A 22,250-nucleotide genomic window follows, 5' to 3' on the forward strand; every position below is an offset into this window, starting at 1 on the left:
GTATAACAAGAGAAATTTGCACCAAAATGCTGATGAAACTTAAGACCTTTTCATTTAATTGCAAAATGAGGAAGAAATGCAGTGAACCAAACTAAAAGTCTGGAAAATCAAGAGACTGAGAGAAAGGGAAACAGGCAGATTCATTCATTCCTATCTGCCACAGACCCTGGCTACTGGAGCATGGTGTGAACTCTTGAATTACAGAACAACACCAGCGGCCTCCCTCCCCCCCCCCCCACAGTTCACTTGGATCATCCTCTGGTTTCTTTTCGCAAATGCAGGCACATACAGATCCAATTCATTGCCAACGAACACTCAATGGATTAATCAACTGAGCATTTACTTGTCTGACATGCATTAAAAAGGGGGGGGGGAATCTGAATCCCACTCTTGATTTTTCCAGCCTTATATCTTTTTCCTTCTCCACCCCCAGGCCAACTGGGTACTTGAGAGCTTTAATCATAATTCCTTCTCTTCCAAAGACTTCACCTGATTCCAAATATTTACTATGCAACTGGAAAGAGCTGTAGCGGAAATGGAATCCTGCATAACTGAATTGGTTCCAGGTGTTGGCTTGATAGAGCACATCCTAAGGCTGTGGGCTCACTTAAAAGAGCCCTTTGGACCTGATCCTCTTTGGTGGCACTTCAACCTTCCTGTTCACCTGCAACCAGAAAGAGCTGCAAACCACCCCTCCCTTTTTTCAGATGCCCTTTGAAAATATATTCTTTAGACAGGCCTTTGCAATATATTTTCTTTATTTCTCTTTTTTAACCAATCAATTTTTATTGATGTTTTTATGCTGATTTTATTTTTGTAAGTTGCACAGCAGAACTCTTAACAGGCAATTGTTAAGTGTGTAAGCACAAAAGAAGTAATTATAATTTAACAGTTTTCATGTTATTCTATTTTTTAAAGCAACTAGGAAAAAAATATTATGATGGGAAGATCTCACACAGGTGAAGGGAAGCAGTGGGGAGGAGGGGAGGGTTAGGTTGAATTTGGGAAATAAAATAATATCTGGGACAGCAAAGGATATAATAGGTTCTTATAGAATAGTAATATATTGCAACCAGAATAGAAGTTCAAAAGGGGGAGTAAATGTATTTTTAGTATTTTCATTATTGTAATAGTTATTATTATTTCTTATCAGTAGAAGGCAATGTTAATTTAGGCTTCTTCGTTTTGCTGTCTGTATAATTTTCTTAAGGCAATAAAAAAAAAAAGTTGCACACCACCCTGATGTGTGTGGTGGTGTTTTTTAAAGGAAAGTGTGGATTACCAATAAGCAAATAAATAAAAATGGACCAATGGTCTTACAGTATAATATAGCTTCCTACGTGTGAGCACAGAGGTAAAGCTTTTGCCTTGCACGGAGAAGCTTCCAGGTTCAATCTCTGGCATATCCAAGTCAGGCTGCAAGAGACCCTGAGAGTCACTGCCAGCCTGTGCTGGCAATACTGTGCTAGATGGACCTGGTGGTCTGACTCGATATAAGACAGCTCCCTACCTTCTCCCTCTTATCATTAGTGGAAAAGAAACTGGGTCCTTACCCTGATAGGACACCAAGGACCAAGTTGAGCATGAAGAAAGAGCCGATGATGATGAGGGGGATGAAGTAAAGCCAGTTCCACATATTCCCTGCAGCGTCGTTAGTCTGGAGAAAGACAGAGAAAAGGGGGAGAGGAGAAAAAAACTTTAATCCAAACCCACATGTCCAGCATACAATGAACCAAGCATTTTTTTTTAATACTACACTTCAGCAGTGCTTTTTTCCCTAGAAAATGAGGTGCAGGAACCTTCAGGGTTTTTTGACAGAGCCAAAGCTGTTGAACTTTATTTAGGGGGGAAAAAACGCTTTTGGGGCAGGAACGCTTCTTTGCCCAATTGCCCCACTATGAGCATCACTTCAGCCGCATTTCAGTGTCGACTCCAACATGCCGCCCCACAGCCTCCAACACAAAGCCATGAGCGGCATGCAGCCCAAAGACTCCGACATGCAGCTCTGGGCACCTTGCCACTATACAGCTGCTGGTACACAAGAAATAGGTGCTGGAATTCACCAAAGAGGTGCCGGAACTCAGTTCTGGTGAGTTCCAGCTGAAAAAAAGCCCTGCACTTTACTACTTGTTACATCAGGGGACATCCCAGGCTCTCCCAGATTGAGAGGATGGGAGCAATAGTCAGTCCAGTGGTCAAGAAGGCAGTTTTTGTACATGCTATAGAGGGAAGTGAGAGGCAGATGGGGCTCATGAACATGGGAGGGTAGCCCATCTAGGAGAAGGAAAACTTTAACACTAAACCTCCACTGCCTTGTGGGACATATTCGGGAGAAGAAAAATCTAAGGAGTAAACCCTACACAAATTCAGCGTGGAATCCCTAAGGCCTTGTACACTTCCTTCCAGCAACTCCTGCAGTTAAGCTGGTGCCAAACATATTTCTCTGATTTCCTTGGGACCACATCAGTGTAGTTGAGAGGGGTATCTTGTTGTCTGGGCAGCTCAGGACCTCCATACATACACACTGCCCAGGCTTGCCTCCCACGGATATTGCTTCAGTGCTGCTAATGCAGCATTTAGACTTCACGCCTGGTAAAAGGTAAAGGTACCCCTGCCCGTAGGGGCCAGTCTTGACAGACTCTAGGGTTGTGCACCCATCTCACTTAAGAGGCCGGGGGCCAGCGCTGTCCGAAGACACTTCCGGGTTACGTGGCCAGCGTGACAAAGCTGCATCTGGTGAGCCAGCGCAGCACACGGAAACGCCGTTTACCTTCCCGCCAGTAAGCAGTCCCTATTTATCTACTTGCACCTGGGGGTGCTTTTGAACTGCTAGGTTGGCAGGCGCTGGGACCGAGCAGCGGGAGCGCACCCCACCGTGGGGATTCGAACCGCTGACCTTTCGATCGGCAAGCCCTAGGCGCTGAGGCTTTTACCCACAGCGCCAAGGTACACTCTATTGTCACTTGAGACAGATGGGTGCCCACACCATGGGTGAGCAACCTCAGGCTTGATGGCTGAATAACAGCCCTCCAGACTTCTCTATCTGCCTCCTAGCTGGATCAGATTATTTCCAAGGTCCCTCTCAATCTCTGTGGGCAGTAGTCAGTGTTAGTCCTGCTCAGAGTAGATCCACTGGAATTGATGGCCATGACTCACCGAGGGACATTTCAGTAGGTCAACCCTGAGCAGCACATAGTTGGCGGCAGCCTTATGATTCTAAGGACCAGCTTCCATCCTCACCCCATTAGAGGGTGATGGATAAGGGATCTTGTGCTGACTCCTGTCTCATTCACTAAGGGCTGGGAGCCATGAAGCAAAATCAATTTTTATGTCTTCCCTTAAAATACTTTAATGGTTTAATGCTTGGGTGACTTGTTTATGTCACTCAACTCCCAACCCAACCACAGAACTAATCAGATACAATGGAGATGGAAAATGGAAATACTTTAATGCTCTGATGGTGTTTCACATTGTAAAACACTTGGGAGGCTCCAGACATCTGCATTGCATGGGGGGGAGATTACACCATGCATTTAAGAGTTACATACATCCCATTGATTTTGCATATCACCTTGCTGCTTAAGGACAAACATTCTATTAAGAAAAATAATTGCTGTACTGGAGCTCACTCAATGCTGGCCATCTAATTTCTTGCCATGATCCACATACTACCACCAGTCAAACACAATCCTGTGATGGCCAAAAGCTGGTTCCACTATGAGGAGCTGAGTGCTCCAAGGTAAAATCAGGGATGGAGCAACTCTCCTATGAGGAGAGAAGTGTGATTAAGAGGTGACATGGCAGGAGTCTGTAAAAGTATGAATGGCATGGTGAAGGTTAAGAGAGAAGTGCTTTTTGTCCCTCTGCCATAATACTAGAATGCAAGACCATCCACTGAAACAGAATATTGGAAGATACAGGATGGAGAAAAGGAAGAACTTATTCACAGGCGTATAAATTTTTTGCCAATACAGGGCTGCCTTCAGATGTCTTCTAAAAGTCTGATAGTTGTTGTTCTCTTTGACATCTGGTGGGAGGGTGTTCCACAGGGCGGGTGCCACTACTGAGAAGGCCCTCTGCCTGGTTCCTTGTAACCTCACTTCTTGCAGTGAGGGAACTGCCAGAAGGCCCTTGGAGCTGGACCTCAGTGTCGAGCCAGAATGATGGGGGTGGAGATGCTCCTTTAGGTATACTGGACCAAGGCTGTTTAGGGCTTTACAGGTCAGCATCAACACTTTGAATTGTGCTCAGAAACATACCGTGAGCCAGTGTAGATCCTTTAGGACTGGTGTTACATGGCTCTGGCAGCCGCTCACTGTCACCAGTTTGGCAGCTGCATTCTGGATTAGTTGGAGTTTCCAAGTCACCTTCAAAGGTAGCCCCATGTAGAGCGCATTGCAGGAGTCTAAGTGGAAGATAGCCAGAGCATGTACCACTCTGGCAAGACAGTGCATGGGCAGGTAGGGTCTCACCTGGTCCTTTAGAGGCACAGTTACCTCATTCAGGGCCAGGATGTCCCCCACACCTGTCCACCCTCTGCCTCCCAAAAACAGTACTTCTATCTTATTGGGAGTCAACCTCAATCCTTTAATTACCATCCATCCTTCAACTGCCTTCAGACACTCACATGGGATGTTCACCACCTCAGAGAGCAGCACAGCCATACAAGGCCTGTATGAGGCAAACCCTGCCCTCCACAACATCATTTCCTTCTAGCTCTGTGACTGATGGAGGAGATCCTGCCCAATAACAGAAATGTGCTCCACCCCAGAACATCCAGAGAGCACCAAAAGACAAAGATTCTCTGTTTAACGGTCACTGTTATATCAAATAATCTACTTGACCCAATGGTAATTTTTTTGCTGTTTTTAAGATAGCCTCTGACTTAGAGAGAGCTAGACAAGGTTCTCTGAAGTTGTTCAGCTTTCCAGTGAACAGACAATTTACTTCATAGAATCATAGAATTGTAGAGTTGGAAGGAACCCCAAGGATCATCTAGTCCAACCCCTTGCAATGGAGGAGGACTGTAAGGGGATCGAACCCATGACCTTGATCAGCACCACTAGTCACATCAGATGCATTGGAGGGAAAGTGAAAATGCACTCATATCCCCAAAGATTGTGTGGCAAGACCACCTGGAAGAATTTTACCTTTATGATTTCTATATAATCATATATCCATATATAACCATATATCTTAATGGTGATTTTTTTTATCCATGTATCCTAATGATGTTTGAATCGCTAAAGCTTCAGCAGAGCAAAAGTGCTTAAATCTTAAAAATCCAAAAGTTGCCCTCTGTCCTATTTCTCTCTCTGCCCTGCTATTGTGCTTGAAGGAAACAATAAATCTGATGTGTTGGCATTTTTCTATAGGGAACCTACTCCAGGCAGCTTCTCTGGCTCACAAGAGGGGGGTGAGTTGGGGAACAGGAAAAAGCAGCCAGCCACAATGCAATGTTCTAAGCCGATAGCAGATGGTGGGGGTTATTCAGGTTTTAACGGTCTAATAGGTTTCTTTTCCTCTTTATTGCTGAAAATTAGGGTAAAGGGCAAATTGACGCACCATCTGAGAAAAGCAGAAGTATTCTTTACATGGGCAGAGGAAGAGCTTGTGCCCGCTCATTGGTTTGATTTTGCTGCAATATATGAATATGTCATGTTTTATGCTGATGGTACTCAGCTATAAAAACCCAATGTACAGCTTCGGGGCCCAGGCTTTGGAAAATATTCCACTGGCTCTTTATTGTTCAGCAATAAACTTTGCCTTCTTTTTCTCCACTGCTGCGTCTGTCGATTCTTGGACACATTTTGAGTGGGCAACAGGTATCCCTTATATGCTTGCAACAATTGGTGTATGCCTGTGAATACCAGGTGCTGGGAATCAAAAGTAGGAAGAGCTCTGTCCCGCTTGTGAGCTTCAGAGCTTTTGCAGGTTTGTTTGCCACTTCTGCTAATTAGCAAAGCTATTTACACATTATTTATTTCAGCTTATTCCCACACATAGCTCTGGGGTACACACACACAGACCTGACATATACAAAGAAGTAACATCCCAGTTGAACTCCACACAGAAGTAAATCCAGAAATCACTATGCATGCTGGGAACTTCCCAGGTGTTAATTTTTTATTTATTTTTAAGTGCAAATAACAAGCAGCTGTTACTCCATCTGAGGTGAGGAATCAACACCCTTCTTTGTACTTAAGAACATAAATACATAAGAAGTTGCCTGCAGGGTAGAACTAAAAGATCCTTACATTTTTTCTGGGGGTAGGGCACCTCAGGCCCAAGAACTGGGTGTGGCCCTGTAGCCCTCTCTTTCTGGCCCTCGGGACTCTGCCCAGGCCACATACTCTTCCCAGCCAGACCTCTCATCTCCCCTGCTTTGCAAACCCCCTCAGAGCTTTTGCCCAGCTGGAATAATGTGCCCTTGGACCTCTGATCCTGCTACATGCTTCCCTACATGGAGGGCAGAAAGGGAGATGTCAATGAGTGTAGAAAGGTACAATTTACATGCGTTGCTGTGCCCACTTTTAGCCTGTGTCCCCACCCAACATAGGCATGTGGGTCCTAGAAGGTTGCCCAGAAGGGAATGTGGCCATCAGGCTGCAAAAAGTTCCCCTGATACAGTGGCTAACCAGAGGTATCCAGGAAGCCAAAGGATATGACATGGAGGCAACTACTCTCTCCTGCTGTTGCGCCCAGAAACTGGTAGCCAGTAAGCAGCACACCACCTTTGAACCTGGATAATTCCACGTGGCTATCATTGTGCATAGCCATGAATATGTCTAGCCTAGGCTTCTCTGGGCCCTAGCCTTCCAGGTAGACTCCTGTCTTTGCCAGCCCTGGCCACCACAGCCAATGGTCAGAAATGTAGGGTGCTGCAGCCAAACCTGTTCTGGGTCTGCTTAAGAAAGATCTTAAGATAGGTAGTCAAACTATGGAGTTCACTCTCAGATGAGGTAGTGATGGCCACCAGCTTTAATGGTCTAGAAGAAGGTTAGACAAATTCATGGAGGCTTTGTTCTGCCTCTGCTGTCAGTGGCAGTATATCTCTGAATACCAGTTACCAAGAGTCATAAGTGGGAAGAGTGGACTTCCGGGTTAGCGCCACTTCCGGGTTAGCGCCAGCGCTGAATGGCGGATTTCTCCCGGAGCTCCGGGAGAGATCTGCTTCGCGGGTTCGGGTCTTGTTGCTCACGGCGGAGCAAAGACCCTTAAAAGTCACAGGCGCGTAGCCTGTGAACCGGAGACTCGGCGGGCACCTTTGCCCCCCCCCGACGTTGTGAAATAGCCTTTTTAAAGGCTATAGATCAGCGGAGGGGTGCGTGGAGCGGTGCTGAGAGTCGCTTTCACCCAGCCTGCGAAGCGAAGCCGCGTCGCCATCAGCGGAGAGCGCTGACTTCTTCCGAAGATTTTGGACTAAAAGAGAGCAACTTTCCGTGAGTAGGATTGAGTTTGCATTACAAATTGGACGTCAAAATTAATGAATTTGGGCACCGAGACGGATAAGTACTAAAAAGGAAGTCTGCTTACCGTCCTGCAGCAAGATTAAAGCGAAAGACAGTGAAGCTGTAACTTCTGACAGGAGCTTTTATGAGCTAAGAAACCCAACACCAAGCAAAGAACTCCCCCCCAAAAGGCAGGGGAGGGGGGGAAGAAGGCTTTAAAGGGATTTCCTGCCTAATTTAAAGGAGATTGAACTGATTACCGCTGCTTATCTACCTGGGGGTCGGACTGCCGGAGGAAAGACACCGGCTAAGGACGGTTGCTACAAATAAGGTTAGAAAGTAACTGACATATAGACTTTGGTTACTCTCAACTTGAAACATCGTATTTGGTTACATAGTAAGTCATTTGCAGGACACTTTTAATTTGGATCTTTTACAAAGTAAGGGACTTGGAGGGCTTTTGCTTTTTGGAAGTGTGGGAACAATTTAAAGTTCAGAAACTGATTTTGCGCCCTCTAGAGGATTTGGCCAGCTTCAGGAACTAAGTGGAATTTAAAACCTGAGAACTTTTTATTGTTGACAGTTTAAGAGTGTGGGAATGACCTTGAACGAAAGACTTTGTTATGGCAGATGGTAAACAGAAAGAAGATCCACAAGAAACAACTTTGAGATCTGGTAGACAATACAAAGTGGACTCTTCTATGCAAAGAAGGGCCTCTGTATCAGGGGCCCCGGGAACTGCAGCTGCAACAAAGGCAAGAGTGAAAACAATGTCTTCAGAAGATGCGTTTACAAAGGCCTTGGGAAAAATAAGTGATTCTTTAGAGGAATTAAAGAAGCAAGGTGCTGAAACAAATAAGAAAATTGAAGAAATCTCTGGGAAAATTGATCTGAATACAAAAAGTATAACTGACCTTGGAAATAAAGTGAACTCTAATGCAGAAGCAATTGGGAAACTATTGGAAGATTCATCTACAACGCGAAAGATAGCCGAAGAAGCTAAGGAAATTGCTACTGCTGTTGAAGGGAAACTTCCACCGGTGTACAGGAAATTGGATGAGTATGAACTGACACTTTCTATGCAGGATATGCAACGCAAGGAGAAAAACCTAAGGATTAGACTTGTGCCGGAAAAAGAAGGAGACAACTTGGTGGATTATTTGACAAAAGAGTTTTCTGACTTTTGGAAGCAAGATTTGAAAGAAGAAGAGCTCAAAATTGAGAGTGCATTTAGGTTGGGAACAAGGCAGAAGAAGAATAGACCCAGAGACTGCTTGATAACTCTAAGATCCAAAGAAGAGAGGGATAAAATATTGAACCTGCATTATCAAACAACCCTTCGGATTGAGGACTCTTATATTGAGATTTTTAAAGACATCCCTAAAAGTATCTTGGATGCAAGAGGTCCTTATAAGGATTTGGTGACACTACTGAAGAGGAACTACATACTATTCAGGTGGGAGTTTCCCCAAGGCTTGTCTTTTAAATACAAAGGCAAGAAAAGAAGAATAAAAACAGTGAGTGATAAAGACAAGTTCTTGGGAGAACACGAAGAAGACCTACAGAAAGAGACCCATCCAGGAGAAGGACATCCTTCAAGATTAGACAAAGACACAGAACCACCGACAAAGGACGAACAACAATTGGGAGCTGTAGGAGGAATTAAATAACCCCATCATGGCTTTGCAACTTCTAACTTGGAATTGTAATGGTCTAAACAACCCCCGAAAAAGAAAAAATATATTTCATGCTTTAAAGAAAGATCATTTGGACTTGATTTGTTTACAAGAGACCCATGTGACAAGAGCACATAGAAAATTGTTAACAAATAAGAGACTGGGACAAGAATTTATATCTTCAGATAAAGTAAAAAAGAGAGGAGTGGTGATCTACGTAAAGGAAAATTTGCAGCCGAAACAAATCTTTAAAGATGACCAAGGAAGATATTTGGCAATTGAAATTCAATTTCAAGGAGAAAAATTTCTGATAGTGGGGGTGTATGCACCAAATGAAGGGAAAACAGAATTCTTTAAGAAGTTGCATGAGACTTTAACGGACTATATGGACTATAAACTGATTATGATGGGAGACATGAATGGAGTAGTTTCAACAAATATGGACAAAGCACAAAGACAGGTAGTCACAAAAGATGGAAGACTACCAAAAACCTTTTTTGAAATGACTGACAATATGGATTTGATTGACATTTGGAGAACAAAACACCCACTAGAGAGAGAGGGAACCTTCTTTTCTGAAGCCAAAATGACATGGACTAGGATCGACCAAATTTGGGTGACTAGCGGTATGGCGTCGAATATAAAGAAAGTGGAAATCTGCCCAAAAACTCTCTCCGACCATAATGCAGTAAAGATGGTGATGAAGCAAACAACAACTGGCTCTTTCAGATGGAGAATGAATGACACCTTATTTAGAGACGAGGAGATCTGTAAAAAGGCCCAAAAAACCCTGAAAGATTATTTTGAAATTAATCTAAGGACTAAAGTAGAAAAAAGAATAGTATGGGACGCAAGCAAAGCCGTGATGAGAGGGTTTTTGATACAACAAAATACATTAAAGAGAAGAAAGCAAAATGAGAGGAAGGAGAAAATTCTGGATAAGATAAAAGAAGGGGAAAGGAAATTAAGATTGAAGCCAAAATCGCAAGAGATTCTAAGAGAAATTAAATTGTACCAAACACAATATATGGAACTGATGAATCAAGAAATAGAATGGAAAATTAAACAAATGAGACAGAAGTCTTTTGAATCTGCAGACAAATGTGGCAAGTTATTGGCTTGGCAAATAAAGAAGAGACAAAAACTCAACACGGTAACAAACTTAGAAGTGGAAGGAAAGAACATATGCAACCCAGTAGAAATTAGGAATTGTTTTCAGAACTACTTTAGACAATTGTATACACAAGGGCCGCAGAATGAAACAGATATACAACAATTCCTCGAGAAAAATGGGCTGAAAAAGATTTCGCAGGAAAGTAAGACAATTTTGAATCAGGAGATATCAATACAGGAAATAGAAGATGCCATTCAAAACATGACGTTGGGCAAATCACCTGGACCAGATGGACTGACTTCCAAATATTACAAAGTTTTGAAGGAAGGACTTATACAACCTTTGAAGGAAGTCTGTAATGAGATCATGAAGGGGAAAAGGGCACCCGATACGTGGAGAGAGGCCTACATTACACTTATACCAAAGACAGAGACTGAAAAGACCCAACTTAAGAACTACCGACCCATCTCCTTACTAAATGTGGATTACAAAATCTTTGCTGATGTTTTAGCAAAGAGACTGAAAAGAGTTTTGATGGAGGAGATTCATGGGGACCAAGCGGGCTTTCTCCCGAAAAGGCATTTGTCGGACAATGTAAGGAATATAATTGACATTTTGGAGAAGCTGGAAGTGAATATAAACACTAAGGCTGTTTTGATATTTGTGGATGCCGAGAAAGCCTTTGACAACATTTCTTGGAGTTTTATGTTGAAGAACCTCCGGGGGATGGGGGTAGGCCAAGGGTTTGAAAATGGTATAGGTGCAATATATTCTGAACAGAAAGCAAAATTAATTGTAAATAATGTTGTAACAGAAGAGTTTAAGATTGAAAAAGGGACACGACAGGGGTGCCCTATTTCCCCATTACTTTTTATATCGGTCCTTGAGGTTTTGCTTAATATGATCAGGAGGGACCAGTTGGTTAAAGGCATTCAGGTCGGAGTCAAACAATACAAATTGAGAGCATTTGCAGATGACCTGGTACTTACATTACAGGAGCCAGAAGCTAGCACGAAAAGAGTTTTGGAAATAATCCAAGAGTTTGGTCAATTGGCAGGATTTAAATTGAATAAGTTAAAGACTAAGGTATTGGAGAAAAATCTAACACAGATTGAAAAAGAAAGGTTTCAGAATGAGACGGGGTTGACTGTGGCTAAAAAAGTGAAATATTTGGGTGTGAATATGACAGCTAAGAATGTGAATTTATTTAAAGACAATTATGAAAAAACTTGGACAGAAGTGAAAAAAGATCTAGAAATATGGTCAAACTTGAAGCTTTCCTTGTTAGGTCGAATTGCAGTTATAAAAATGAATGTTTTGCCAAGAATGTTGTTTTTGTTTCAAACATTACAAATAATGGATAAAATGGACTGTTTCAAGAAGTGGCAGAAAGATATATCTAAATTTGTCTGGCAGGGCAAGAAGCCCAGAATAAAATTTAAGATATTAACGGATTCAAAGGAAAGAGGGGGGTTTGCCCTGCCAGACTTTAAATTGTACTATGAAGCGGCAGCTTTCTGCTGGCTAAAAGAATGGCTGCTTCTTGAAAACACAGACATTTTGGATTTGGAAGGATTTAACAATATTTTTGGGTGGCATGCATATTTGTGGTATGACAAGGTTAAAGCGCATAAAAGTTTCAAAAACCATATTGTCAGAAAAGCACTGCTGAATGTCTGGGTTAAATATAAGGACTTGTTGGAAAATAAGACTCCAAGATGGTTATCACCAATGGAAGCTAAGGCAGTTAAAAAGCTAAATATGGAGTCGAAATGGCCAAGATATTGGGAAATCTTGGAAAAGGAAGGGGACAAACTGAGATTGCAGAGTTTTGAAAAATTAAAAGGGAAGGTGAGAGATTGGCTACATTATCACCAAATAAATGAAGTGTTTAAACTAGACAGAAAAATAGGCTTCCAGGTGGAAAAATCAAAATTAGAGACTGAACTGTTAGAATCCAGTACTAAGAATTTGTCAAAAATGTATGATCTGCTGCTGAAATGGAATACACAAGATGAAATGGTAAAATCAAGTATGATTAAATGGGCTCAGGACATTGGTCATAACATCATGTTTGCTGATTGGGAAAAGTTGTGGACCACCGGGTTGAAGTTTACGGCGTGTAACGCCTTAAGAGAAAATATAATGAAAATGATTTATAGGTGGTACATAACCCCAGTCAAGCTTGCAAAGATCTATCACTTGCCTGATAATAAATGTTGGAAATGTAAAGAAAAGGAAGGTACATTCTTTCACCTCTGGTGGACGTGCCCGAAGATTAAGGCATTCTGGGAAATGATTTATAACGAACTGAAAAAGGTATTTAAATATACTTTCCCCAAGAAACCAGAGGCCTTTCTCTTGGGTATTGTCGGCCAGGGGGTGTTAAAGACAGATACAACTTTTTTTATGTATGCTACAACAGCAGCTAGAATACTTATTGCAAAGTACTGGAAGACACAGGATCTACCCACACTGGAAGAATGGCAGATGAAGGTGATGGACTATATGAGCTTGGCAGAGATGACGAGCAGAATCCGAGACCAGGGAAGAGAAGCGGCGGAAGAAGAATGGAAAAAGTTCAAGGACTATTTAAAGAAATATTATAAAATTGGAGACAGTTAGAATGATGTTGGATTAAAACAAATGGTTACTATTAGTAATGGTTATGACAAAGAGAATAAGGGTGATCAGCATAAATTTATAATAAAATAAGGTAAGATTTCGCTGAATAACTGTAAGAATTTGGAATACAGAAACGGGAAGTAAGAGGAGGTCGAGGAAGTAAGGTTTAGAAATTGGGTTATGAAATGGTACTTGTTTTATGTTTTATTATTGTTGAATGTTTGTTCATGTATGTTTTGTTTCTGTTATATAAAAAATTGTTCAATAAAAATATTATTAAAAAAAAAACATAAGTGGGAAGAGTGTACTGTTGAACTCAGATCCTACTTGCAGGCTTTCCAGAGGCATCTGGTTGGGTACTGTGAGTATAAGATGTTGGACTTGGTGGGCCTTTGATCTGACCTGGCAAAGCTCTTATGATCTTAGCCATGTGATCTGAGGGAAGGCAGATGAAACTGAGTGCCTAACCATCTACACCTGAAGAGATGTCAAGGGCCTGAGAGACGTGTTGGGGCAGCCCCATCTGCAACTCCCCTGCAGCTGCTTAAGACCTGTCTGCCCTGAGAGAACACAGGAGCAGGAAGGCCCAGGCCACAGAACTTCTGCCATCACCTTCCAGTCAACTGGAGAGGGCTCTTGTTTCTCCACATCTGAAATCACTTGTCTGTTTCCAAACTTTAAAACTGTAAATTGCCTTGGGTGCATTGGGATAAAAGACTCTGTAAGCACAATAAATGAATGAATAAAAACATTCAGAGTGATGCAGATTGGGGGACAGTGGTCTAATCCCCTCCAAAATGCATTTAAGCTAGTAGTTATTGCCACATATTTATTGTAGAAAGGGCCATAGCTCAGTGGTAGACCAATTGCCTTTTGGCACAGAGGCAAGTCTGTGTACAAAGCCTTTCATTACAGGATTTGCTCCTTGCTGTCTTTGTTCCCTAAAATTGGCCTGAGCAATAATCTGAGTGTTTCTTCCCCCTTGCTTGTTTTTTAATAGGACTCCCAATAGCTAGGTCCACGGTGACATTTTTTACTAGAGGATAATTTCTGGCATCCTCCACTTAAAACTTTGGCAACTTCAGTGTTCAGAGAAAGAGCCAAGTTTTCACTTTGCTGCCCTGATTTTTTCCCTTACCAATAAAGCTGCAAAAGATTTATCTAGAGTCAAGATCGGAGGCATTTTGTGGGCCACGGACTTTCTCAGCACAAATGCTCTGCTCAAAAATTTTTAAGTTTCACTGGTAAGTTACGATGAGCATTTGTAGGGCTATTTCTAGTTACAGGGGAGAAATCCTTGCCCCAAAATGGCAACTAGACATTCTGTTTTGGCAACTGTAAGCTTGGTTTAAGGAGCCATTTAGAACCAAGCTTACATATCTGAGTTTCTAACACTGGTTGGTGACCCTTGGTTTAGGGTCTGGGAGTACTAGGTTCAGCAGCTCACTGAAAAGGATGACCATACAGTAGCCCAAAGGTGGCCAGTGTGAGCCCCAGCCGTTCCTGCCAGTAGCTCTCTGCAAACAAACAAAACACACACACACACACACACACCAAGGTGTGCTCTCAGAGGAGAAGGCCAGTGGAGGCTGGTGCATGAGGACAAATGGGTCATTGTCCCATCAATGTGCATCTTCCCTCAGCCAGCACCCACTTACCTGCCTCCTTATTTACAACCAGCAGCTGCACTCACTGTCATCTTCCTCCTCCCACTGTCTCTTTTAAAAAATGTTGATATTTATGCAAAGATATACAGAAATACATACCCATTACAAAGTATCTTTTTATAATAAACTGATATAAAACAGATAACTTAATCTAAAAAAGAGCAAAGTCAGAAGGAAGAAAATAGAAGAAAATGAGAAATCTAAAGGAGGGGAACGCAAGAGAGAAGGATAAGAAAGAAAAAAAACTAAAGAAAGCTAGAGTAGAATAAAAGGACTTCTGGCTGTCTGCACCTACATATGATATTCATTCTTTAGAATTCAACCATTCTATCTTCTATAAGCCAGTATTTTTTCTTCACATCCAGATATTACAAGTTCATTTTCTCTTTCACGCAAAAAAATCCACAAGAAATTTCCAATCCTTAACAAATGTTAGTGATTAATTAAATATGTTAGCTTAGCCCTCTCAGATAAGGTCAGTAATTTTATCAGCCATTCTTCTATAGTGGATAAGGCTGTATCTTTCCATCTTTGTGCATGGAGCAGTCTCACCATAGTAATCATATATTGGAGTAATGTTCCATAATCCTTTTCTAATTGTATGTCTATAAGCCCTAAAAGAAATAGTTCTGACTGCAATTGGATAGTAACCTTTAAAATTTGCTGTATCAATGTACGTATTTGCATCCAATATTTTTAGCCATTTGCTGCTGCTGCTGCTGCTGCTGTTGTTGATAAATTTGTATACACATGTCCATCAGGCATGATAAAATGTCCCTTCATATTCTCCCCCCCCCTTGTCATTTCCAGCAAACATTTAAAACATATTTATACATTCTAAATAGTTTCTCAAGAGTTAAATACCAATGATACTCCTCCCCCTAAGTTTCACTGTTGCCTCTCAGAGAACTCAATAGGGAGAAGGATGGTGACAAAATTAGAATTAGTTGGCTCCACCTGTTATTGGCTCAGGCTGAACCTGTCTTTTGTGCTTGTGCAACCTATTGTTGGTCTCCCTGTCTTCCACCCAACCAGTTCCAATTGGCACAAGCCACCACCGAGAGCCAATAGCTTGCTTGGGTAGATGGAACCACTCCAGTCCCTGATACCATTTCCAATCTAAGCAAATGCTTTGCCTGTCATTTCCTCTATTCATGCTTCCTTCTAGCCATCTTCTCTGGAAAGAGGAGGGTACAAGGAAGAGCATGGCCTACAGAGAGAAAGCAGAGTCTTGAGAGAGCAGGTCCCCCCCCCCTTCACATCTACAGAAGAAGCAAGAACAACAGGCACCCGGTGTCCAGTAACCGTGCTCAGCAGCAAAAGGGGCTTAGCCAAAGAGGACTGCAACGAATCACATTCCGAAAGGATGCTGGAATAGAACAGGTCCCCTGGGGCAGGTGAGCAATTGCCAGTCAGCCTGCAAGGTGGCTGAACTAATTGCATGTTCCTTCCATGTTTTTATTTATTTAAATAAATGGAAAATTTAAACTGCCAACCACTGAGGCTGTGCTAAACTCTGTTTTGTGGGCAGCAATACTAAAAACAAACAAATCCACCGCTGATGTTAGTCCCTGAAGGATTTTACTATTAGAGGGAGTTCATTGTCAGTCTGGACTGTTAGCAAGACCAGAATTCTCATAAACAAGGAAGTCTGGAGGAACTGGCAGGATGCAAATACATAGGTGAAGTATGGGTTACCGGCACCCTGGGTGGGGCAAATGTTGCACCCTGCTGGTTGACTGGGCAGCTGGGGTGGAGGTGTACACTGGGGGGGGGCTTCCCCCCTCAGGCGCTTTCTTGCCTTCCTCCCACTATGCAGGGTGACAGTGGTGGTCTCAGGGACTAGAGTGGCACCATCTAACCAAGCAAGTTTTTAGTTCAATCAGTAGAGCATGAGGCTTAATCTCAGGGTTCTGGGTTTGAGCCCCATGTTGGGCAAAAGATTCCTGCATTGCTGGAGGTTGGACTAGATGGCCCTTGCAGTTCCTTCCAACACTACAGTTCTATGGTTCTCATTGGTGGTTAGTGCCTATTGGAACTTGTAGGGTGGAAGGCAGGGACACCAACAGTAGCTGGTGCCAGAACCAAAGATAGGCTCAGCAAGAGCCAATGAAAGGTAGATCCAGCTAATTCTAGTTTTGCCCCCATCTTTCCCTGCTGAGTTCTGTAGGGGCAACCCTGAGACTAAGGAGGAGGAGGCTGACAGCCAGGGCCAGACCCTTAGACAGATTTGCAAATAAGGAAGCAGACTGGCAGGTGCTGGCTGAGAGCAGACTGATGTTAGTGGGATAGCATTTCACATGTCCTAACAGATCAGCCTCCACTGTTGGTTCTCCTTAATGGGAAAAGGCTGTAAAAGCTTTCTGTTTAGGTCAAGAATTTGTCAGGCCAATAACAGTCTGTCCTGGCTTTTAGCATGTTCTCTAGCTTTGACCTCCCAGTTCTAATCTTTGACTCAACTCCTGTTTTTCCACATCCTGGGTCTGTCCCCCTCTCCCCATAACTACTGATGCCTCAATTCTAAGACAATTAAGCGACTGGGCTAATCATGATATGAGCAGCATCAGGGTTAGTGAAGAAAGCTAGAATACCCCCCCCCACACACACACACACACGCAAACTGTCAAGCTCCTGAATTCTAACTGGACCAGCCCAATGAATAAAGCAAAGTTTTGCTCAATCAGGAATGTAGGGCACACAAGAAAGAGAGATAAGTCCTTCATCTGCAGCACAGCAGAGGTTATTCCAAACTCCCAGAGCAGCACGATGGAAGTCCCATCTGCCATCCATGCAAGTAGCTGGAGATGAATTTGCTAATAGTGCTGTCAGAATTTATCATCTTGTAAACATGGCTAATGGGCAAAGACAAGCTCTATAAATTTCCAGACAAACACAAGTATTAAATCAGGTATTAAAGAAAAAGAAAACAACCCACAACTATAAATACTAAATTGGGGCATGAGGTTGACACTGTCTGTCCTGAATCCATCCCGGCTAATGTGATTTAAGTTTTGCCAGCATGCCAGCTGCAGGGAGAGAAAGGAAGGAGTCTTGAGAAGAGGAACAACAAAGGGAGTGCCCAATGAAAATGCAGAAGGGGTGGGGAAACCTTTGTACCCAAGGGCCACATCCCCTTCTAACAATTTTTATGGGGGCAGCAGACTAGGGGTGGGACGGTCCAGAAGCATAAGTGGGTAGAATTTAATTTTATATTTGTACAGTAAGGTTTTTACACAAACACCAACACACACACACACACCTCTGTCTTCAATCCAAACAAGCAAAAAACATGCTTAGAGTTCCTTCCTTCCTTCCAGGCAAAAATACTCAGTGAGTTGCAAAGCAAGACAGGTGAGGGGTGTGGCCTGAGGAGAGTCTCAAGGCTGAGACAGAAGAAACCTGGATGCCCAGATGTAAGACGCATAGGCTGGTTTTAGGGTCTCCTTCTCCCACCATATTAATCCTACATGGATTCCTCAACACCTCCTGCTTCTTTACTAAATACACTAAGATGGAACCACTTCTTCTAAAATGGGTTGAGGCCATTTGTGTCCTTCCATCGGAAGTTATTCCTACATTTTGACTCCTCAGAATCTGCCTTCAGCCGGAACAAACAAAAAGAACATATGAAGAGCCTGCTAAATCAGGCCAATTGCCTATCTAGACCAACATTGTGTTCTCAAACCAATCCTGCAAGAAGGACCCAAGCACAAGAGCACTCTCAACTCCTGTGGTTTTTGGCAACTCCTATTCAGAAGCATTACTGGTTCTGACCATGGAGGCAGTGCATAGTCTTTGTGGCTAATAGACAAAGTGTTGGTGCTGACCTTTAAAGCCCTAAACAGCCTTGACCCCTATCATTCAGCCCAGACACTGAGGTCCACCTCCAAGGGTCTTCTGCTGGTTCCCTCACTGTGAGAAGTGAAGCTACAGGGAACCAGGCAGACGGTCTTCTTGACACTGGCACCCTCCCTGCAGAACACCCTTCCATCAGATGTTAAGGAGATCAAGACTACACAACTTTTAGAAGACATCTGAAGGCAACCTTGTAGTGGGAAAAGTTTTATGTTTAATGTTTTATTATGTTTTTATATATGTTGGAAGCTGCCCATAGTGGTTGAGGCAACTCAGCCAGATGGATGGGGTATAATTTTTTTTTAAAAAATTGTTGTTGTTATTGTTAGCCAGTTTTATTTAACATTTCTTACATTTTTTTTCCTGTAGAGAGAGGCTCTATTTCCCAACATGACCCAGCCAGCAAATGAAGTGCTTTCGCTCCTGCCAGGCAGATGGAAATAATTACACTGGCTCCTCGCATAACCCCTTTTCCATTGCAGAGCTGGCATTTTAAGTACATAAGGAGAGCCTGGCTCCTGGATTGTGTTAAATGGCCCATCCAGTCCAGTATCCTCTTCTCACAACAGCCACGCAGATGCCCATCAGAAATCCACAAGCAACAGTTGAGTACAGCAGCTTGTCTCCTCATTTGGGAGTCCCATCAACTGATACTGATAGGCATGCTGCCTGTAACACTGGCAGGAGAACACAGCCATCACAGCTACTAGCCATTGACAGCCGTATCCTCCATGATTTTGTCCAATCCTCTTTTAAAGCCAACTAAGGTTAGTGAGGGACGCGGGTGGCGCTGTGGGTTAAACCACAGAGCCTAGGGCCTGCCGATCAGAAGGTTGGTGGTTTGAATCCCCGCAACGGGGTGAGCGCCCATTGCTCGGTCCCTGCTCCTGCCAACCTAGCAGTTTGAAAGCACATCAAAGTGCAAGTAGATAAATAGGCACCGCTCCGGCTGGAAGGTAAATGGCGTTTCCGTGCGCTGCTCTGGTTCGCCAGAAGCGGCTTAGTCATGCTGGCCACATGACCCAGAAGCTGTACACTGGCTCCCTCGGCCAGTAAAGCGAGATGAGCACCGCAAGCCCAGAGTCGGTCATGACTGGACCTAATGGTCAGGGGTCCCTTTACCTTTTTAAGGTTAGTGGTTTAATCAAAAAATAGTGGAGAGTACTGTGACAATTCTACACGTGCAAATAGTACTCAATGCAGGATCACATAAAACCACAGTTCACAAATTATCATGAATGTACAATAAAAGGGGCATCTGGAAACCCTTCCAGAGTGAAAAGTACAACCATTAGGAGGTGTCAATACATTAATACACCCCGGCACTAACAAGGATGAATGATACAAAATTCATTCACCTTGGTGCTCCTGTAGACCTACTAAGCTGCCGTATTCATGAGACTGCCTCCCTGCCACTATTAAGCTTTAATTCACCATCAGGAATTATAGGCTGGCTAAGAACTGTTTCCTTTATCTTTCTCCCTCTCCTCCCACTGCCTTTTTTTTAACCGCCTAACATGTTAATTAAGAATAAATTACTATCAAAGCAAACATCAGTTGCTGCTGGAGGAGGGTGGCATAAAAAGCAGGGGAGGTCCGCAGCTCAGTGGTAAAGTCTCTGCTTTACATGCAGAAGGCCCTCAGCATCTCAAGGCAAAGACTCATCTCTACAACTCCAGAGAGGCAATGTGAGTTAATGCAGAAACCATGGAGCTGATTGACCAGTGGCCTGACCCAGTATTAAGTGACTTCCTGTGTTTCTGTTGTGAGATATCCAGCCTCATATAACCAGCATGCTTAACTCTAATGAATGAAGGGGTTAAGACCATAGAGATCACATGTCTGCCTTGCCAGGCTTAGATAGGTCACTCCCCTTCACCTTGGAAGGAAGGCTTACTTTGTTCTCTCACATCCCACCATGGGTCATTCCATATCAAGTGACCTAGAAGTCAATAATTCCCACCCTCAAAAATGGGATGAGATGAAAAATTAAAATTTTAGATTTAAACTTAGTTTTGATCACTCAACAAGTGTAGAAATTATAGAAAATATTAAGAAATTTAGATGACATGAGGTAAAAAAGTTTGGATCACTTCATATGAAATGACTTCCACAAGAACACTACCAGAAAGGAAGTCTAAGCTGTATGCTCCAAGCTTAGACCCTGTGGCTTACGCAAGCTATCTCTGTGTTTCTATACAAAAAGTTCAGAAACATTTGCCATTTTAGAACCTCAGTTATACTGCCCGTCTTTTCTTGCTGCTGTGTGGAAAAGACCATCAATCCGACCTTTGAAAAGTTTGTAAGTAAACAATTTTGAGCTTACCAAATGTGTAGTCACTTTCTATGTCTAGAAAATTGGGGGACTTTGGAAGCAATATAGAAGGGGATATTTTAAAGGTCTGGCGGCCTATATTTCTATGTTTTACCTTGCTGCATGTATTATGATTTCAAATCTCTGCTAAGGCTCCCTCGCCAAAGAGTACTAACTCCAGACCTGGATCTAGACATCCAGGGAATTCTTTTTTTATTTCCCTATGCCTATTTCATTTTTTAACATGCAAAAAAGACCACCCAATTTCTTATTCATCCAGCCTTTTATTCAGGACCACGAGGACCAAAATCTTAACTTTAGTTTATTTGAAATGCAGTAGCATATCCGACAGACTGCAGTATAAACATGCAGGTTAAATTGAATGTCTATAGACCTTTCTGAACATGGTCTGCTCCTACTTATGGAGTTGTACTACACAAGTGATCCACAGGTTTTCTGGCTCTTAGGAAGCTGCCTTAAACTGAGGCCATAGCTCAGTAGGAGTGCACTTGCTTTTCTTGCAGAAGGTCCCAGTTTCACCACTCCCTATTATCCTAATTTAAACCATTTAAAACCATCCTACAGCCCAGCAAAAGGGAATTTTATACAAAAATGCTGCAACACCAGATGGATTGTGGTAAAAAGGTCTGGGAGAACAAGAAAGTCTTCTCAAAGCACCTAAAAGACTATGGCATGGACACGAGGTGAACCTCCGTAGGCAGAGCATTCCAGAAACTGGGCATCACTACTAAGGCTGGCCTTGTATAGATAGGAGAAAGTTATCCATTATTAACCTGGTCCCCAATGATTTAGGGCTTCAGAAGTTAAAATCAGCACTTTGACATGGGCTTGGAAATTATTGGTGGGTTTAAAAAAAATTGTGGGCACTCTCATGGTGGATAAGCTTTTGCAATAAGTAAAAATTGGACTGCAAATAAAACAGTATCTCACAAAATTAGTGACCATTAATAGAGTTCTTGGAAAATGCAAAATCTAGTTGCATTCAACCACATATTTACATGAGAATATCTGCTTATTAGTAGAGATATGTGATTTGTTCTTGATTATTAATCACTGACAGAGACTAATTAATGGTATGAGGAGGGAAAGGGTGGTGATGGTTTTGTTTTATACTGAAACTTTAGAACATTCAAGAACCCGTCCAAAAATATTAGTGTGTCCAATGAGTAGCAACTTCATTTAGTTTTTCCATGCTTTCCATGTTGTGCAATTCTAAACAGTGTTACTTATTGAAAGTATAGAACCAGATGTTTGGTGGGTGGAGTGGGAGAGGGGTTAAGCAGATTTCCCAACAACAACAATTCCCAACAACAAACCAACCAAATAGAAAGCATCTCATTGCTTACACCCTGTATCTTTGGCCGAGTCTCCTTAGGAGTCGGTAGTTCTTACCTACTCAACAGCAACAATTCATTTATGATGATAAAAGCTGCTCAACAGTGGAAGAGGCTTCCTGGAAAGGTGGTGGACTCTCCTTCACTGGAGGTTTTTAAACAGAGGTTGGATGCCCCCCTGTCAGGGATTCAT

The 22,250-nt window shown here is 42.7% G+C and overlaps 1 protein-coding gene across 10 annotated transcripts in view; it reads right to left on the reverse strand.

Annotated features, from left to right (window-relative positions):
• The window catches only part of CACNA1B (calcium voltage-gated channel subunit alpha1 B), a 324,850-nt gene that overhangs the window by 179,171 nt on the left and 123,429 nt on the right, over positions 1-22,250 (reverse strand). For all 10 annotated transcript variants that reach the window (XM_053373456.1, XM_053373453.1, XM_053373452.1 and 7 more), the window contains exon 7: positions 1,554-1,657. In XM_053373456.1, coding sequence (XP_053229431.1) covers positions 1,554-1,657 — 104 coding nt within the window. The remainder of the gene's footprint in view (positions 1-1,553; positions 1,658-22,250) is intronic.

This window comes from Podarcis raffonei, chromosome Z (genome assembly GCF_027172205.1).
Source record: "Podarcis raffonei isolate rPodRaf1 chromosome Z, rPodRaf1.pri, whole genome shotgun sequence".
NCBI lineage: Eukaryota > Metazoa > Chordata > Lepidosauria > Squamata > Lacertidae > Podarcis > Podarcis raffonei.